This window comes from Pezoporus wallicus, unplaced genomic scaffold (genome assembly GCF_028554395.1).
Source record: "Pezoporus wallicus isolate ANWC-B61680 ecotype Strahan unplaced genomic scaffold, APGP_CSIRO_Pwel_v1 contig_6732, whole genome shotgun sequence".
NCBI lineage: Eukaryota > Metazoa > Chordata > Aves > Psittaciformes > Psittacidae > Pezoporus > Pezoporus wallicus.
Window position 1 is genome coordinate 3,215,081 of NW_026638638.1, and position 20,805 is coordinate 3,235,885.

The 20,805-nt window shown below is 34.6% G+C and overlaps 1 protein-coding gene across 3 annotated transcripts in view; it reads left to right on the plus strand.

Annotated features, from left to right (window-relative positions):
* The window catches only part of CCDC141 (coiled-coil domain containing 141), a 92,190-nt gene that overhangs the window by 33,957 nt on the left and 37,428 nt on the right, over positions 1–20,805 (plus strand). For all 3 annotated transcript variants that reach the window (XM_057411698.1, XM_057411699.1, XM_057411700.1), the window contains exons 9-12: positions 3,745–3,864; positions 7,678–7,872; positions 12,605–12,777; positions 19,064–19,205. In XM_057411698.1, the coding sequence (XP_057267681.1) occupies positions 3,745–3,864; positions 7,678–7,872; positions 12,605–12,777; positions 19,064–19,205 (630 nt within the window). The remainder of the gene's footprint in view (positions 1–3,744; positions 3,865–7,677; positions 7,873–12,604; positions 12,778–19,063; positions 19,206–20,805) is intronic.

Sequence of the window (20,805 nt, forward strand, 5' to 3'; positions counted from 1 at the left end):
GACTACTGGAGATGAGCTCTGCTGTGTAAGATCTAAGAGTGGATTTTTGCTCTTTGCTTCTGTTTTGCTAGGCATAATTATGCAATGCAGAAGGCTGCATAATCTGTGGGTTACTTTTTTAAAAGAAAAGACAAGAAGCTGCAGAGATCACTACTTATTGCGTGGTTATGAAGAACTAAAAATGCAGCACTTTCCTTTAATCTCTAATTGGAACTTGATGATCTGGTAGTCCTGATTGTAACATGTAATGTGTTTCTTTTTCAGTATTTTCAGTATGTGAAATTGTACTTATTTCACTTCCTTTATGGAAGTGTCAGCATCATGTTTTCTGTTAATCTCTTTCATTAATAAAAATCAGAGGCAGATTGGCTTATTTTGTGTATAATTAGTTATCTTTGGAAGAAGATTCATGAAAGTAATTTTTTTTAATTGATCCAGTCATCCATATAGAAGACAAAATTATTCACGGTACTAGGTCACATCAAGGGCAGATAAGAGCGAGGTAAAACTCTCGCATTTGCTATCTGGACAGGTATAAGGGAAACATTTTCTTGGTATAAGTCACAGTTCCTGTTTCTATTTAATTTTCATTAAAAGTAGTTTAAATAAAAATATCAAGTAGTGAAGCTTAGTGAATTAAAGGCTCCAATTGGATTTTACACAAAAATTCAGGGCATTCTTTGCTTGTAGACCTTACATAGTAGATTGATAGGCTTATAATCTTATTTACCTGGAAGAATTTCTGTATTGCAGGTTATGGAAAGATTCTGTTGTTTCTTTGCTTGAAAGCCAAATTCTGTAATCAAAACCAGTGATTTTTGATTTTAACATCTGATAAAGAGGACCTGAATATCCAAATGTGACTAGATCTGCTGGTGGTGTGTTCTTTGCTATTTTTTTTTTTTTTTTCCAATAGCTGGTACTCAGCATAGTGCTGCTGCTGACAGCTAGAATGAAAACATTGAATTTATCTCAGTTTGGAGACATATCTGCAGATTGTCATCTAACATGTAACACTATTTGTGTCATCAAAATGTTGTATGAAGTTCCTCTGTGAAGTTTTGATTTCATGTTTTATTATAGCACATTCTGCAAAGGCTTTTTTCATAAATATAAAAAATACTATTTTACAATGAATGTTAAGATTTAGACCTAAATAGATTGGAGTTATTGAGAACTATAATCAGATCAATTTAAGATTACTTCTCTGCTACTTACTTCTGGTGAAATCATGGTGCCAATGAACTTAGCAGTGCCAATGTTCTAATTATGTTCTAATTATTATAAAAAAAACATTCTGCCAATGTTTTAATTATGGCCAATGCTTCTCCTCTGTGTTTTTCCAAATGTCTGATTGCCTATCCTGTTTCTCCTGGCAGTGATAACTTAATTGCTCTTACTAGTCTTGCATGTACAGGCCAACTTAATTAGATTCCCTGACTTTGATCCTATGTAAAAAAGCCGCACACCTTGAAACCAAATTAGTTTCTGATATCCTGTCACACTCCATTGTTGGCCAGTCATAATCCTTGCTGAGAGTGAATGTATTCTTGTTAAAGTATGCATGTACCAATATGGAGTACTTGGTTTTCATATTTGCAATTGAAATGATTACTCTTGTTAGCTGATATTCTAAACAAGTTCTGCTTTTGGGGATATTGTGTAAACAAAGTCCTTTCATTAAAAAAGAAAAAACAAACAAACCCAAAACCAAATGGCTAAAAAAATACAGTGCTTTTGTCTATATAGGCAAGAAACTTCGTAAATGAAATGGACTGTTCCACTACAACTTCAATGCTTTTGTTAACTGGTATGCATCACCTTTAGTGGTGTTTGGGTTTTCTATTTCCAGGAACTTTTACAGTCCTTCACAAATATCGTATATACAAGGCACGAGTAGCTACTCTGGGACAATGCAATACTGATAGTTCTTTTCCCATAAAAGATTATTTTAAGATTCCTTTTCTTTATAAGGCTGTACTTGATCATAGAAAAATCACTAAAGCCTGGACTTTAACCTGAAGTGCTGCATTTTTCTTTAAATATGTGTTTGTGGTCCCATTTTGACCTAACTTGTTATTGATAAAATTAGACAAGGATGCTTCACTGGTAATATTGTGAAGATAGATGCATTGAGGATTACTGAAAGGCTTAGCTAGTATTGTTATTAAGAGAATGAAATATCCCCAGGATGAACAAAGGCAGATCTGTATTGTCATGATGATGCCTTCACATACTGATGATAAAAATATTATTTGAGATTTCAGATAGTAAGTAAAACATCAGCCACTCAAATACAGTGATTATTGTGATGAAAAAAATACCCCAAACCCACCCTGTCTGGCATTTAACAAAATCAGCTTATGATGAGTGTACAGGGGAAATTATTTGAGACTAGCTTATCCTAAAGCTCAAAGTAGGCATGTGAAAATACATAGTGTGGGCTGCTTGAGTTCAAACTGCCTGAGGTAAGCTCAGATTTAATTTATGGCATATAGGTATGTGTGTTTTAATACATACAGGAAAAAAGGGAGTGAAACACAGTTTTTCATGGTGGGAATAATTTATAGGAAAAAAAAGTGTTTTCCTTCTTAATTTCTGTTTTCTACTATATCTGCTCCTCTCTGTAGTTACAACATATACAGCTTGTTCCAGCCAGCTTTACAACTACTCCATCACAGGGCACAGCTGAGCCCATCAGCAAAGCTGATGGGACCTCTGTTAAAAAATATTTGAGAAAGGGTAAAACATTGTGCAGACATAGCGAGGAGTGAGGGGAAAGAAAAACAAAAACCATGAAACAATGCTGTGAACACCAAGGTCAGTGAAGGAGGAGGATAGGGAGGAGGTGGTTCAGATACTGGAGCAAGTATTCCCATGCACCCCGCATACATTTTGGAAGAGACTACACCACAGCAGGTGTTCCCTCCTCCCCAGTTCTTTTATTTGTAACTGAAAATGTTTACAACACATTTTAAATGTTCTTTCATTTTTAGAATTGGTTAAATGTATTAGAAACATCTTCTACATGAACAAATAAAACAAAAAGATCCATAGTGTGCTGTTAAAAGCTGTAGTACCTAGAGTAGGAAGTAATTCTTAGTGTACCGTATATAATTTAAGTATAGTGGTGATTTTCCAGACTGAGAAGTTTGGAGGAAATCTCCTTGATATTAATAGCTCATTCAGACTACTCTTTTAAAATGCAAAGCTTCACTCAGGAGTTCCTGCCATGTGTTGTTTACAAAGAAAGTGAGAGGTACCCGCTATGAATCAAGCAAGTCATTCTGTGCAATTTAGAAGGTGTTCTTGTATAGCTCGTGTGTTTGCTGTATATGCTTGCTGAAGTAAGCCTAGAAAGGGATATTTTTAAGTTAATGTGATTCTAGGAAAACTGTGAAATATCTTTACTATGTTATAAACCATGTTTATTCTATGTGGGCTTATATCTTGATTTTGCTTTTACTGTGTTAATTTATAATTTGGTCATACTGGATTAATACTTTTTTTTTAATGTTTTGTTACATACGCTGCAGTATGTGTTTGTTTTAATGGCAATCCTTTCCTTCTGCATTTATTAACATCTTAAATTATACAAATTGAACAAAAGCATGAACATTAGGGATGGAAAATTATAAGAATGAAAATTAGGGCTTCATTTGTTCATGTAGCTGTTTGGTACTTATTAAAAAAGTGGACAGTTATTTTTCAAATTCTTCACTGTCTGAATTTTTTATTATTTAGGTAATATCCTGGTACAAGAAAAACATCAGGGGTTATTTTCACAAGCAAAACTTAGGCTCATCTCTATTGGAAAATGAAGAGTTACTTCAAGAGCTTGAAGAAATGGAAGTCAAAGTGAAAGTAAGAAATATGATGATTGATCACTGAAGCAACTTAAAAATTAATAGCAAAACATGAACTTAGGCATTTAATAAGCACATATAGGAGTAGATGGTACGCGTGCATAAGATATATATTTCTAAAGGCCTAAGAAGATATTTTTTCATTTTACTACTTTTAATGCAGGCCTCCATGTTTGTCAGTGTTTTTCTCATTTAAAACTTTGAAAATTATTGATAAGGTAAAAGAGTAATCCTTGATGTTGTTTAGCTGTTTTTTCAATTTAGTGATAAGTACCAGACTGGTAGTTTACATAGTAAACCATGCTGCAAAAAACAAACAATTTTATTAGAATATTACAAAATTTTAATGTTCAGGAAGAATAAAATGCCAGCCACTTCTACCATAATTCATTGTCACTGAACTGTGTACAGGATTGGAAGAGGTATTCACCCATTCATTTCTTGCGAATCAAAGTTATAAAAAATACTATTTTCATTGTGAATATCAGCTTTTGAGAAAATAGATCTGTTACTGTCACTCATAAAGGCAAGATGGGATTGAAGGAAATGTTGATACATATATAAATACGCATATAAAATGGATATTTGTATGACCTAAATTGCATGTATTTAGAACCTTTTTTGAGATACCTCAATCGTGCTGTCATCAGGTGTGTGCTGTTCCTGGGTGAGGATCATTCCTCAATGATTTTCAAGCAATTGTGTTTGGCTCTAGTGTTGATAGCAACTATCAGGTTTATGACTCTTCACAGTTATGTTTCTTTGTAAGCTTTGTAGCTGAATATCAGATGTTTGCCTGTTTACATAATTTACACTTAGCTGCTTCAGCGTTGTCATGTATGAGAATAATATTTTGAATGCTTCTCCAAGCAGCATGTCAGAAAACACATTTACTTCATCTAGGGAAGATTAGTATAAAGACCTAAATTCTGTTGCAAAGCTTTTACAGACCTATGGCACAAGAAAAGCAGAAGTAGCAGGCAGTAAATGAGTAAACTGCATTTCCAGAGAAAGAGGGACACATAGAAATACTTGAGGTGTCCTAAAGTATTGCTGAATTTTAGAACTAGCTAAATGGTCATTAGTCTTCCCCATATTCTGTACAGAAAGGCTATTCTTGTAATTTGCTGTCTGAATTAGCAACAATACCGTAAGTACAGAAAGAAGAACGATATGCATTATGATTTTGTCTAATAATCCTTTTCATGGTTGAAGGCTTATGCTAGGTACTTGCTGAAGCCACAAAAAGTTCAAGTTTTTTAGACTTAAAGCCACAATAGTTTAATTCATCATATTTAATTGAAAATCAAATAACCTAGAAGGAGTTCCTTTTCTTTGCCAAATGGAATAGTGAAAGCAAGTGTTTAAAGGACTTACTACCATAAGGAAAAGTAAGACCAATTACATGAGCTAAGGAGAGGCATTGAGCATAGACACATAGACTGCAGTGTGTCTTTAACAGGATAGAGGATTTCCCAAGCACTTCTTGGAAAACTGAAAAGTCAAGGTAATAGTAAGCTTTGTGTTCCTTTCAGGGAAAATGAAAAACAAATATTTTATTGCTGACTGCCAGATTGCTAGGAATTTAACATGTAGAAGGCTGAAGGACAGTAAAAACTGATATTTTCCCACTGAGTTTGCATGTCCTGCTGATGGAAAGAATAGCCTTTTTATGTGTAGAGACATTTCCTTCTAAACAGAAAGCTGAAAGTGAAATTGTTGCTAGCTATTTTGTAGAAAATTGAACCAAGCTTGAGTTATGATCAAGTAGGATAACAAATGAGTCTGACTACATTTAATGCCCTCAGGGGAGTGTGTAAGGTTGTAATGTTCATGGAATATTTAAAACTATATTATAATAAATAGAGATTTTGAGCTTGTGAGAAAGGTTAGAAACTTGCCTCAGTCTAAATGAGATCGAGTTTAACCTCTGCTTTAATATCACCTAGGAAGCTGCAACTGGGTACCTTGTATCAAGCAGGTTCATGAATGCTGTTACTGTGAAATCCTCTTTTTTGCATCTGCTTCTAAGCTAACTAAGCAATTTCCTTTTCTGACACATTAAAATATGCATTTTTCATTCTGCAATAAATTTTTAATTATTTTACAAATAGCGTATAATAATGAAATGAGTATTCACATATTCAACTACACTTTTTTGCCTTTTTTAGGTTAATTATTATTAGTCCCCCCAAAAAGTTCCCAGTTGCAGTGTTGTTTTCTAATTCTCATAAAAACTATATATTTAAATATAAGTGCAATTTTTATTATAATCTGACCATTGAATGCTTTTGGGACCAGTCATGCCAGCTGCAAGTATTGGAAGATGATGACACTGCATGGTAGTACAATTGGATGTCGGGAATCTATACCCAATTCATAAATAGGCCAATCAATTTTTCAGGTAAAAAGGGACAAATACAGCACAGCAGACTATAATTATCCTCAAAATCCTCATTGTCACTGAGTATTACTTAGGACAGAGAGACAAGGATGGGATTTTATAAAAGGGGATTGTGCATTAAACAATATAGTGCAGGGCTTCAGTACAGGCTGAAGATTATTGCAGCCTGATCTCAGAAGTGGTCATTATTTTAATTTGAAAGAAAAATAAAACAAAAAAAGTCAAGAAAGATTTTGCTATAGCTACTTACCAGTAACAGACAAAACAAACAGAAAAAGCTTCTACTAGGCCCCAGATTAATCTCTGAATAACCAGATTACTTTTTCTTGGAAAAATTCCAAGCCACCAGCAATAATTTCCCTGAAAAAAACCTGAAACCCCCAAAAATTATGTAAGCATGCTGAAAATACTCTAACCTGTAATCTTGTTCTGCCATATGCACAAATATGAGTGGTTTAATGAAAAAAAATGTTTTAAAATATTTTTCTGTCTGCTTTATAAGACATTTGATAAAAATCTGTGGAAGGAAATTCTAAATAAATTTCAAAAAGGTCCTTCTCTTTTCTAATTCATTGCCAGAAAAAGTGGAGAAAACATGCTAAGGCATGGGGAATTGCAGAATAACATCAGATGCTCCTTTCATTTTGAACAGCACAATAAGGCACCAATTTTAGGTATTCAGAAGCACAGCAGGATAAAGTACACTGTGAAACAGTTTTACTATTTTAAGATTTTCTCTACAGAAAAACAGCAAAGCTAAAGCAGTAACTAATACCAAAGCAGTAGATGCAAGGCAAGATGATGTGAAATGCTGTTTTTCTCAACTCACTCCAAGTTAAAGTTTCTTTCCATTTAGGATGTCTAGTCTAGTGCATCTTTCAATACCTCTTTATTACCTGAAGAAGGTATTATGACTGAACACTGAAATCATGTTTATCATAGGTGAAAAATTGTAAGGAAAAAATTTTGTTCATGAAGGCTTAATCCCTAGATTTGATGTACAGATGGCTCTTAGCAGAAATTGTATCAATGGAAGCAGTTATTATGTAGGCAGTATTTTAGTTTGTTCTGGGTTAAATAGTTGGGCTGAAGAGGATGTTTGTCATGGGAGTCTGGTCTTACCAAGCAGAAGTTTCATGTCTTCATGTTATCATCTAGATTATTTTTCTCAGCAGATACACTAGTAACTGCTATTTCTGCCTGTGAAACTGTCAAAGAACATAGGATGACGCTGCTGAAAACTCTTGTCACTAAAACCTAAACTTTCTGAGAAGTCACTCCAACTGGAAGTAGTGGTATCTTTCAGGCATATAAATGCAATACATGTTTTCCAGTATTTCTATTGTCATTGTGCAGGTATATTACTTTTCTAGGTATAGTTGACTAAAATGGCATTTTTCTTGTTAGGAATGGAATTCCACTGTGGAACAGCTGACAGCTGAAGCACATAAGATTTTGCTTTCAGAGGACTATACAGAAAAAGAACATCTTAAGCTTTCAAATCAGAAAATCTGTCTGTTACAAGAAGAAGTGTGCTTCCATATGGAAGGAAGGAAAGCCCTGCTACAAGAGGCCAATGACTTTTTTCACTCTGCTGGCAAGGTTGGTAAGAAGCCAAGTCTGTAATAATAACTTGATAATACAACTGTCGGTGTGCTCTTAAAGAATGATACATGTGCATTTATGCAAACAGGGTTTGCTAAACAGTTTGGAATGGAGAATTACAAATCCAATTATCCTTTAATATGACCTTTCATCTCAAACTTCTATCCAAAATGGCACATGCATTTAAATTTATTTATTTATTTATTTTATTTTTTAAATTATATGGAGAATAGTACTCATTTTCAAAAAAAAGGTACTTGGGAAATACTATCTGGACTTTAAGATCATGGGCTCTGTCATGACAGCATAATGCTTTATGAAGATACAGGAGCTCTAAAATACATAAATGGTTACAAGCTAGTATGGATATTGGAAACAATAGCTATACTTGCAGTGCTCTCCACAGGCGGCTAATTAAAAATCAGACATGAGAAAAATCAAGGACAATATACAATTCCTCATACTACATTATATACTACGTGGTCTAGACATGATGTAACATGGAAGCAGCCAATGACAGCACAAAACACCTTTAGTCACAGGACAAATGATGAATTGAGGCCCACAACTATATTGAGGTCAGTAAGATATTGTATAGGCAATAATTTATATCACTGCTGTGCTCATGGGAACAAGCAGTGATTCAGATTCCAGAATTAGATACCTGTAGCTCTCACATGGGAAGTCTAAGAGGGGCCTACTTGTCTACTGAACTCTATGCATTGCTTAGTTTGTGTAGGTTGTGTTTCTATTGTCCTTAATGTTATGTGGTGATAATAGGTAAATCATCGATGACCAAAGAAGGAATATCTTAAAGCTAAATTTTTAATTTTTCAAAAAGCAACTGGTATAAAAGTTGATCAATAAAGAATTGAGGGAGCTTAATATCATTAGTTAAAATCCATTTATTGATATACCAGGTTAAGAGTAGGTTTGAGGAGAAGATCATAGAAGGATCAATAAAGGTGGCAATAGTGTTATAACAGACTTCTGTAAGTTTATATTACTATTTCATGTGTTGATGGTGAAAGTGAATAATACAAAATCCTCAAGCCATTTTAATTCTATTCAGAGCCAAATCTGTTTTAAAATGGTAACACAAGTAGGGATTTTTATCAACATATGATCTTCCAGTGGAGTACTGTGGATTGCTTGCTGATATTTTTCTGCTTATAATATTTCTAATTTATGTGACAGCAGTAAGTAATGAAGGTGGTCAGTCTATAAACACCAAATGGGCATGGAGATTTTAATAGCATATGATTTTTTCTATCCAGCAGGTAAAAAAATGGACAGATGTCACACTTTGTGACATTCCAGCTAGTACTAGAGCATGTAATTTAAAAAGTGAATAAATTAGATATCAGAACAATTTATCACAGTTGTATTAGATTTTTTTTTTTTAACTATGGACTGATAATATTCTCTAGTTAAAGCAAGAAGCAACTTAGTAATTTGTTTTGCTTACCATATAACAAACGTAAGTTCTGTTATTGCATGTTGGTATTAAGATACAACATTTGTTAAAGGAAATTTGAGTTAGAACAGAAGGAAGAACTGTCTGTCTCATCAGTCTTTGATGTCAGCAGGGATCTTATTCAAGCCTTTTCCATGTGTGAGCTATCAGATCAGAGAGCTATCTTAAAAAAATAGGTGGTCAATTTTGTTGCCTTGATTTGGGGCACAAAGCATTTGAAGCATTAGGTCTTTAGTCAGTGGTGCTGACCAACTGCCTGTTACCCTGAAGTTAAAGAAAACAAGGGTTTATTTGCTTTTTGGAAATACTAAGCACTGAGACATTACTATCTGAAGGTGTCCCATTGAGTTTCAAGTCTGATGATTTTTAAAATAAGCTGCTACATCTGAAAATTTTCCACGAAGGATGACCTCAGCATTAAAGAATAAGCTTAAAACGTGAAATCTCTCTGTTTCCATTTTACAACAAGCCTGTTCTTCAAGAGCATGTGCACCAAGCAGTATTAGTAATGCAGACTTTTCTCTCCAAACTTTTAGTTAGAAGACTAGTTGGAAAAGTTTATATTTTAAAATGTCCAAACACCAAATTTTATTTTTTGCAATATTGTTTGCAGGTCGTTTATAGAAGCTTTAAAACCAGATCACTTCCATGGGTAGATCCAATAACAACCTTCATAGTTCCATTAAATGTGCCGAAATGTGCTGAAAAAATAATCTTGACTTTGCCTGCACTAATTTTTGTTTTGAGCGCCAGGTGGGGCTATAATCACATTTATCTTCAACCTGTACTCTGTTCCTTCGGTGGGGTTTGTTTGTTTTTTTTTCACAAGTAAGCAATACTTGGCATTGAAATTATCTAAAGACCCCTGAAGTGAGAGAGATATCTTTTGCTTCTTCTAGTTTGGACAAGGAGCTATGCAAATATATGTCTATTGCTTTGGGAGGAAAGGTAACATCTTTTCAGAATGCAGGGCTGGGCTTTGTGGAAGTGTCTGCTGAAGAAAGCAGTAGCTCAGGCGTGTCTGCACAGCGTGCCATTACATCTGTTATGTGTATGAGTGAAGAAAACACTATAGTTAGTATAATTCCAACAGTTCTTCTCAGGGTATACCTGAGCATCTGGACTCTCTTTACATGTAACAAAACAGAGTATTAGCTGTTTTGAACCAACTCAAAGAGAACTTATAGATCTTGTCTCATTGTCATTTTAATTTTTAATGAATTCAGGAAAATAAACTCTCAGATATAGCCCTTGCATTGTGTTTGTGCTCTTAAGTTCTGGTATACATTTGGCTGTGTTCTCTTGTACGTTTGGCTGCACCAAGCAATATTTTTCTGCATGTTTGCAAGCTCCTTGGCTCTTTTGTAATCACGTACATTCCTTTCTAAGCTTTTCTTCAAATATCAATCCATTTCTATGTCTGTGTTTATGTAGTTACCTTCAGTTTGACTTTCTGCAGGGGGATGTCTATGTAGGTATCGTCTGAGAATACTTGGGAAATGATATGTGAAGTAGTCTAAGATTGATTTGGTATGGTAAAAGCTTGAACGTTCACTGGAATAGCTTTAAGTAGATAAATAAGGCTTTTACTGAGTTTGATATGTTTGCAGATTCACAGTTTTAGTTAGCTGTGGAGTATTTGATACTTTGGTGCATAAGTTACATCAAAATTCAACTTTTGATTTTGAACTCCAGGACATATATACTTTCTTCTAACTATTTTAGATGCTGCTTTTTTATTTATTTACTTTTTTCCCCTCCTATGTGCCATCAAAAAATTAAAAGTCATTTTAATTTGCTTTGAAGTGACCATACAGTAAAAATAACCTGGCAGACTCAATAATTTAGTATGCATGTCCTATTTTAATCTATTGTGTATAGAAGTTTAATTACTTTTGCTCATGCTCTTTTCTTTATTTTCCTTAATTTCTTTTGCATTGGTTTCAGTTGTTTGAGAGAGTTCAGGCCTCTCTCCTTGCTATTTTGAGTCGGCAATATAAGGTTCATTCTCAACTGCTGAATTCTTGGATCATATGTGATATGCTGTAACAAGCTGGATCATATTGTCCCTGATAATCTCACTGAATTTTTGTCTTCCAATTTTTTATGAGTGTAAAACCTTGTAAAAGTCTTTAAAGTAAAATTTAGTCAGTCTCAAAGTTCTCTTGCCCTTCAGATGTAGTAATTTTAAATTTGGTGTATTTAAATTGATATATTTAGTATATATATATGCATTAAGTTGATTATTTAATATACATATATACATTTTAACATATATATTGTTGTCTCAAAATTCTCAGTGACGAACTGAGGGTTTGAGATCAATATGTTTTCAGTATGTAAGTCTGCAAAATTATTCACTGAAGTAATGCTTAGAGTATATACAGAGATTTGCAAAGTCAGAACACAAGTTTGGTGGTGTAAAAGCAGTTGTTTTCTTTTTAAAAATATGTAAACAAAGTAATCCATGTAATAGTCATTAGATTTTTACTTTATTACATAAATGTGTACATTCAATGAGAAATTAATGCTATTAGACATTTTCTACTGATTTGCTTTATTTAGATTTCACATTTTTCTTTGTTTAGAGCAACAAAAATTTGTGTGAGAGAATATAGTGCCTATGCTATGATGGTAATTTTGCACAGTACGTTTGGGCACATTTCTATTTTACAAATATTAGTATTTATTAACTTTAATAATGGAGTATTGCAGTGCTGTCCTTACTCTGTCTAAAAAGGCAGGAGTCCCTTTAGAGTACTTCCATCACTTTTTTCCTGGTATTTGAATGAGAAAGTTCCTCTTGCGCTAAAGGAAAACTGTGAATAAGAAATCCAAAGCTGCATATGTTCAAAATCAAAGCCTACCTTTATAATAAAAATATTTTAACTACAATGTACTTGTTGAATATACATTTGATGTTTTTAAAACATTACAAGAAAGAGAATTTTGGTAAAACTCTTAAAGAGTGACCTTCAATAAAACTGTGTACTAATGTGCTGTATTACTCTTGTTATTTTGGTTCTGCTTCATTATGTCAAATGGGCCTGATTATTGCTGAAAAAAATTAATAGTTTTAAATTCAAAGAGTTAATCATAATTTTGCATGACCATGCTTACATTAACTTTTGTTGAATTATACCTGTATTCTGTAACCTGCAAAGTCAATACCAAGGCCTAAAGTAAATTAAATATACATGCACAATTAAAGTAGATATATTTAAAGCAGTTGCTTTTTGTTTGGTTTTGCAGGTACTTGATGGTCTGGAAGGTATTGACAATTATCTTAAAATATTTAATTCAGAAGGCTTACATTTACCTATCTTGACAATGAAGTATGAAGAACTACAAGAAGCAATTAAAGGCTGCACAGCAACTGCCTTGCAGAAGGGAAAAACCTTACTTAATAAAGCAGATTCTCACAGGTATTCCCTCTATGTTTTCATATCTGCTGTATTTCTCCATATCTACCTGTTGCTTTATAACTTGACTAATTAGAATCAGACTGCAATTAAGAGCCAGTGTAGTAAACTAAGTAGTTGTGCACTTACATGACCTGAAACACAAAGTTTCTGACATACCTATTTGTTGGTATTTATACAAACCAATCTCTTTAACAAGAAATCCTTAGAAATGCTACATGCTACTTGTAAGAGTGCTGTCAAACAGTGGAATGGTATATTAGGGCAGTGTACAGAAACCATCATTTAGTTAACATTTTTTGAAAAGTAAATGCATGTAAATGAAAATTAAGACATCAGTGGCTATGAAAACTCCATGCTTCCCAATGTAATCCTTTTTGACCTTTTCAAAAGTCATCGTTCTAGTAATTATACTGTGATTTTTGCAAGACAAAAATACAGGTGTTAAGCCAAGTGTGGAAAATACTGATGTTTCTCCAGTTCTTAGTAGTTTTAATTATAGCGCTTTTATTTTCCAAAGCTTTTGTTAATGGCAGTGATAATGTACTCCACTGATATGATTTTTGCACTAATTCAAAGCATGACTTAGTTTAGAATCCTAGTCCTAGAGGCTTATTATCTCCTGCTTTTCAAGTCTTAGTAGGATTCTGGTGCAATAAGAATAAATACCCCTCATACTACTGAGTTCTATTTTAAAGACAGAGCTAATGAACATGGCTGATGGTTGGCTAGTTGTCAGCTTAGCTCTACCTTCCCATTACATGCTTATGTCCTTAATTGTCCCTGGTTTCGAATAGCTTTAGTTCAACACAGCAAGTGAAAGTCTAGAGAAAATTTTCATTTGATCACATGAACTTGCAAAAAATTTTGTCTAAACTGCTTTTATCTGTCACCCCAGATGTAATTGGCTTGAGCCTAGCAAAGGGACAACGTAGAAAATTGAAACAGTTGTTTTGAGAACATGTGCTTTACAGCTGGCTCTACAGCTTTTGTTACTGCTTCAGCATCTCCTTGTATTTTAATCAAATGGAAAGAAAAGGGATTTTCCTCAGTGATTCCTAAACCAGCCATAATTCCAGAACACATGCTGCTGTTCTCTAGGACTTGATGTTCTGCTAAACATTACTTCAGTAGAAGCAGATGTTGTGTTTCAAATTATGTCTGCATGGCATTAATTAATGTTAGGATTTCTGAAGAAATTTATAGAATGAATATCTAAAATAACAAGTCATTAATTTTCTTTCTACCCTATTAAGAATTAAAAAAATATTCAAATAGTCCAAATCAGAAGTGGGATAGTAAGATATCATCAACACACATCAAGAAGAATGGGATGAATTTATCAAAATAATGCTATCAGTCATTTCTGGTAAAATTCAGGAAAAACGGGTAGTGCAACAGGCAGACCTTCTGTGTGCCAAAGTGCTGCTCAAGATACTCTATAAGTAAATAAAGAAGGCAAGATTTCTTCCTAGAAAACATAATTTAAAAAACAGCAAAGCATTCACAGAATCCCAGAATCCCAAGGGTTGGAAGGGACCTCAAAAGGTCATCTAGTCCAACCCCCCTGCAAGAGCAGGGTATCCTAGAGTACATCACACAGGAACTTGTCCAGGCGGGCCTTGAATATCTCCAATGTAGGAGACTCTACAACCCCCCTGGGCAACCCGTTCCAGTGCTCTGTCACTCTCACAGTAAAGAAACTTTTCCTGATGTTCACATGGAACCTCCTATGCTCCAGTTTACACCCATTGCCCCTTGTCCTATCACTGGACATCACTGAAAAAAACCTAGCTCCATCATCCTGACATTCACCCTTTACATATTTGTAAACATTGATGAGGTCACCCCTCAGTCTCCTCTTCTCCAAGCTAAAGAGTCCCAGCTCCCTCAGCCTCTCCTCATAAGAGAGATGTTCCATTCCCTTAATCATCTTTGTGGCTCTGCACTAGACTCTTTCAAGCAGTTCCCTGTCCTTATTGAACTGAGGGGCCCAGAACTGGACACAATATTCCAGATGCGGCCTCACCAAGGCAGAGTAGAGGGAGAAGAGAACCTCTCTTGACCTACTAACCACACCCTTTCTAATGCACCCTAGGATGCCACTGGCCTTCTTGGCCGCAAGGGCACATTGCTGGCTCATGGTCATCCTCCTACCCACTTTCCCCTTCGCTACTGTCCAGCAGGTCAACCCCCAACCTGTACTGGTACATGGGGTTGTTCTTCCCCAGATGCAGGACTCTACACTTTCCCTTGTTGAATTTCATCAAGTTTCTCCCCACCCAACTCTCCAGCCTGTCCAGGTCTCGCTGAATGGCAACACAGCCCTCTGGTGTGTCAGCCACTCCTCCCAGTTTAGTATCATCAGCGAACTTGCTGAGGGTACATTCAGTTCCCTCATCCAGGTCGTTGATGAAAATATTAAACAGCACTGGTCCCAGCACCGACCCCTGAGGGACTCCACTAGTCACAGACCTCCAGCTAGATTCTGCCCCATTGACCACAACTCTCTGCCTTCTTCCTTCCAACCAGTTCTTGATCCACCTCACTACCTGATCATCAAGCCCACACTTCCTTAGCTTATCTATGAGGATGCTGTGGGAGACAGTATCAAATGACTTACTGAAATCAAGAAAAACCACATCTACTGCTCTGCCGTCATCCAGACACCTAGTTACTTCCTCATAGAAGGCTATAAGGTTGGTCAAACATGACTTCCCCTTGGTAAAACCATGTTGGCTGCTCATTACAGCTGAAGCAGCAGGGATTTAAAGAAGGTGAAACTTAAAACAATGTCGATAGGAAGTCTCACTAGAAATGTGTTTTGCTGTTTTAAAGAACAGTGAAAAATCCCAGGATCTCAAATATTTTAAATGCCCACTTGCATCATAAAAGTGAATAAGTACCTTTCTAAGAAAGCAAACACAGAATATTATGGCTGTTCAGCTTTTCCCTGCTGCCTTCAGGCCTCATTGCCTGAATGTAATGAATTTGCCATATATTTCAATGAGTAGTGCTAGTACTTCTGTGCAGGTGAAACACTTTATATGCCTAAGCATGGGCTTGAGGATTACAGTCATGGAATAATTTAAACTGGCAAGAAACTCTGGAGGTAATTTGGTACAATCCTTTGCTCAAAGCCTGTCAGATTAGGTTGCTCAGGATAGAGATTCCATAGCATATCTGGGCAACCTGTGATAACGCTTGAACACTTGCCTTGTGAAACATGTTTTTCTTATATCTGGTCAAGATTTCTGTTGCTGCAACTTGTGAGCATTGCCTCGGCCTTCTGCTGTTCACCATTGAAAATACTCTGATCTTGTCTTTTGTATAACCACACATCATAAATAAAGACAGCAGTTAAGACAACCTCTTCACCTCTGTTAGCATCCCTTTGTACATAATGTGCTCCAACCTCCAACTGTCTTAGTGGCCTCTGATCAATTCATTTTAGCTTGTCCCTCTGTCTTATGCTTTGGGGACCCAGATTAGGCAAACTGGCCTCCAGATGCAGTTTCAGAAGCTCTTAACTGAGGGCAGTAACCTGCTGGCTAGTCTCTTCCAGATGCAATTTAGCATGGGGCTAGTCCTCAGTGCTACAAGGAGGATCCTGACTCTTTTTGTATACCATGATAAGTCTAAGTTTTGGGTTTTTTTTGCATAACATATGGCTTTAGGAGATACCCGGGATGCCCCCAGCCAGTGTATAAACCTAGTAAAGGTGACACAGTGAGTTCTCAGCAAATGTGGTAAAAGGTTATGTACAAGAATGTTAATTTCTGCCAGAAACGTTAATGCATTGAAGGAGGAAAAAGTGATGCCTCTCTGTCATGTATAAACCTCTGTGTTATCTGTAAATGCTGGCCAGTATTTAGCCCAGTGATTAAACCACAAGGGACAGTAAGATTTGCATGAACAGCTTGAGGGGCAGAGTAAGATTTGGACAGAAAACAGAATTCTTATCAGGACAATCTCAATTAATATTTTGTTCCTCTTATTTCACAATTCATTGGTAGTCTTAACTGCTGTTACAGGCTTTCCATTTCCTTTATCTAACTAAACTGGAAATCCTAAGGGAAATTTGAAGTCACCATTTGAAGGCAGTAAAGGATGTGGATCTAAAAAAGTTTAGGTATCTTTTCAAAAAAGCTGCTTTGTTCTGACAGACGAAAAGGTATAACCTGACCAGTATAACCTCCAGTTTTTCAGGCAATATATTTATTAATAAAAAAAGAAGGAATCATCTGACCTTGCTTAGGTTGGGTGACTCTTTGTTAACTTTGATGAGATGAAGCCCTCAATTGCATTGGATCTTCTGAATGACGATACTGGAAAATGCATTTTTTAATGCGCTATCAAAGTGGCTACCTTGTGTAATATTGGTTTAAATGCACCTAGAGATGATAGAGTACTTGAGTATTAAGAGAATTAAAATGTAGATGGATTTCTGTATCCACATTGTTTTGTTATTTTTATTTTTAGAATTCTGAAAAATAAGCCAGGCAGTTTGTATGCGTATGATAAGACTGTAGTGGTTTATGATTTATAAATCTAACACTGATTCCCTCAGGCTGAGCGAGGACTATGTTTAAGGCTAATCACACTGACTTCAGCAGCATTATTCAAATACAACTCACAGTAAAACCAGAGAAATATGATAATTCTGTCCTACTTTCAAATCATCATGAGGCATGTAGCAGCCTTATACAAAAAGATAATCCAAATAAATGAAAATGCTCACACTGGAACAGGAATATAGAAAAGTGACAGAAGGCAGCTCTTTCTCGTAATCCTAAAGTGTTTCAAAAATAAAGTATTGGTAAGTCTGATTTTTGAGCAATAATTTTTAAATTAAAACCAGCTAGAAAAACAGGAGGAGCAAATATACATTAATTCTAAGAAAAAAAAATATAAAAATTTTTTTCATTTGTTCATTTAGAGTACCTTTATTACTTTGCCAGCCAATTAGCTTGCCCATGACTGTAAGAACTGTCTGTATTTTACTTCTGATAAAATCTATTGTGTTAACTCATAACAAACTAATGTTACTTTCAAAGATTTTATTGAGATCTAAATTGTCATTCTCAAGACCTATAAATCTTGCTCTCATTGCTTTTTTAAAAGGATTGGTGCTAGTACATGTTTTTAAACAGATTTCTTTTTAAGGAGTACTCAAATAGAGGACTGATATTTTTAGAGTTAAAGGATAAAGCACAAATTAAGAGACTGCTAGTTTTTGAAAGAGTAATTTGGAAAATTTGAAACCACTTACTCCCTGAAAAGGACTTAAAAGGCCTTAATATTTGGAATTTTTATGACCAAATTCAGATCAAATTCAAACAGAATGGCCTATTAATGCCATAATACCTTTTAATAGTGTAGAATAAAGCTTTTCTTTGAGGCTGCATAGTTTAACTCTCTGAGCCTTGCCTGAAGTGAGGACAAAATTTCCTTTAATTTTACAGGGCAGAGAAGGAAACCTTCAATAAGTACCTGTATTAACATAAGTTTCTGATGAACCTGCAGTAATAAAAATTTTATTTTGAATTGGTTGTCTTACGAAAGTTCTTACAATTAATTTCCATAGAAAATCAATGGATATGTGGGTTTCTTCTTTTTTTTTTCTTTTTTTTTAACACAAAAATTTCAGATCCTAATTCTGTGCAGTAACTTCTTTACAATTTGAAGAGGACTCAAGTATTCAGATTGTGAATAGTTTCCCTGATATTAGATGTTTTAAGTTATAAGACAGGTCTTTGTTTTGTAAATTTATGTTGTCTTTTACCCTGTTAAAACAAAATCTTTGGAAATGTTGACTTAGAACCTATAGACATTCCTTTTTTTCAGCTACTGTAAAAATATTGGAATATCTGAAAGTCCAAAGAAAGTATTCTTTTTAAAGTAGAAGTGATATGCTATATATTTTATGTCTTTTTAGGTTGTTACATTTGTGGTTTTAGTCTTTAAATAGTTTAACTAAAGGTAGAATTATTTATTAAATGAGGTATTTCTCAGTGAATCAGGATATCTGGCACACAAATCTAATGTATGCATTGGCGATAAATTACTTGTTTGGAAATGTCTTTCATGTGTTCTACTCATTATTAATTTTATTTGAATTAATTTTGGTATTTCTCTTGGTTGTTTTTTTTTTTTTTAAGGCTCGTGGTCTAAAATTCGTAAGTTACTTGCCACACAAGTCAGGGAGGAAGGTGTTGTTCTTAATCATTATCATCCTGATTGTTGAGCAAAGCTGAGAAATAACAACAGTTCTAATTTTCCATTTTAGCTCCTGGGTGACAGGAATTCAGAAAATGATGGAATATGTTAAAGAAAAAGTAGATCAATTGATCAAGCAGGGTCCAGATTATAAAGAACTTACTTTGGAGAAACAACAATGGACTGCCTCTCTTGAAGATCATCTAAATAAGGTACATCATAACATGTCATCTTCTTAATGTATTCATGAACAGTATATTGTATTTCTGTAATTTAGCTATGTGAATTTTAAAGTTAACTCAAATAAGTACAAATAACGTACTAGTTTGTTAGAGAGCCCACACTTGTAGTTAGAATTCTGAATGCTGTTATCAGCATGAAAAAGCTTAAAGCTGTTCCAAAAAATACAGCTGTGCCTGTGAGAATGCCTTACCAGGGATTTTCAATAAAACATGGTTTTGCTTAGAAAATGAGATATTATAATTTTTAATTTTGGAAAAGAAGTGAGCAATCAGGACAGTGACCTTCATGCAGGTTTCCTACATCATTTCTGTGACTTCTTTTTCATTTGGTAGTAGATAAAAATAGAAGTGTGGCAAAATTGAGGGTTAATAAGCATGGTGGCTGTGAACCACAGCAAATTTTCAGTAAGGCTGAAGGAGAGTAGATTCTATTCACTATAAAAATTCCCATAATTCATTAAGATACTGATGCATCAAGGACATCAGAGCTTTCTTTAAGATGTTGAATTTTCGGTAGTAGTGCAGAACTTTTCAATAACTCATCAGAGCTGGATTAGACACTACACAAGTTTCCATATATAAATTAAAATTTAAAATTATAATCTTTTATCAAGATTCATATGAAGAAAATCCCAGATCATAGACCAAAAACGTAAATGAATTTAATGACTGAATAATTAAGTCTGCAATCAGATATTTTATAATACTAAAAATGTAGACCCAATTTTGGCATATGATTTCATTCTGCAGTTTGCTCTAATCAATTTCTTCCCAGTCTTGCATTAGGGAAGACTTTGAAGATTTGAGTCATAATGCATGATCATTCATTACAGTGAACAACACTTACTGTTATATTCCTACCAAGCAAAAAAACTTTTTCTCCAATTTCATGCAAAGTGTCACAAAAAATTTGTTCCTAAATTCAACTGCCCTTGAGCATTATTTAATAAAATTTGAACCTCAGCAGCCACTTCTTAGAATAGATGTTACATGTGAATTGGCACGTCTGATAATAACTATGCATCCTGTGTCTGCCTGTGCCTCTTCATAAGGTGATTTGTTATCACCACGCATATATAACATTTTACAGTGACAATGAAATGGAGTTGTGTATATGTATCAGCATAAAAATTGGCCTCTTAACTTGACAGAGAACCTTTAAATGTACTTTCTGTGAAAACAAACAACAAAAACCCCACACATAAACAAACAAAAGCCCAAACAGGAAGACAGAGCATAATAGGAGTTTTTCTGCCGAGTAATATCTAGGTTTTAATGCAGTTGTGCCTTACTGAAACAATAAGCCTGGGATAATTTGATAATGGAAAGCACAGTCAACTAAATGGGAGCAAACAGGAGGATTTTTTTTTCCTAAATTCTACCATACCTGTTAGAATTTTCTTAGGAGAAATAGTAGAACTTTCTTCCTTTATATTTTCATTCCTGGATTACATAATTATCTAAAAATCAAAAATACAAATTCCAGAGTACATAATCTAAACACCAACAGACAAATGTTACTTCATTTTTTTCTATTCTATTCTAAAGTCATGTTTTATACTGTTGTTAT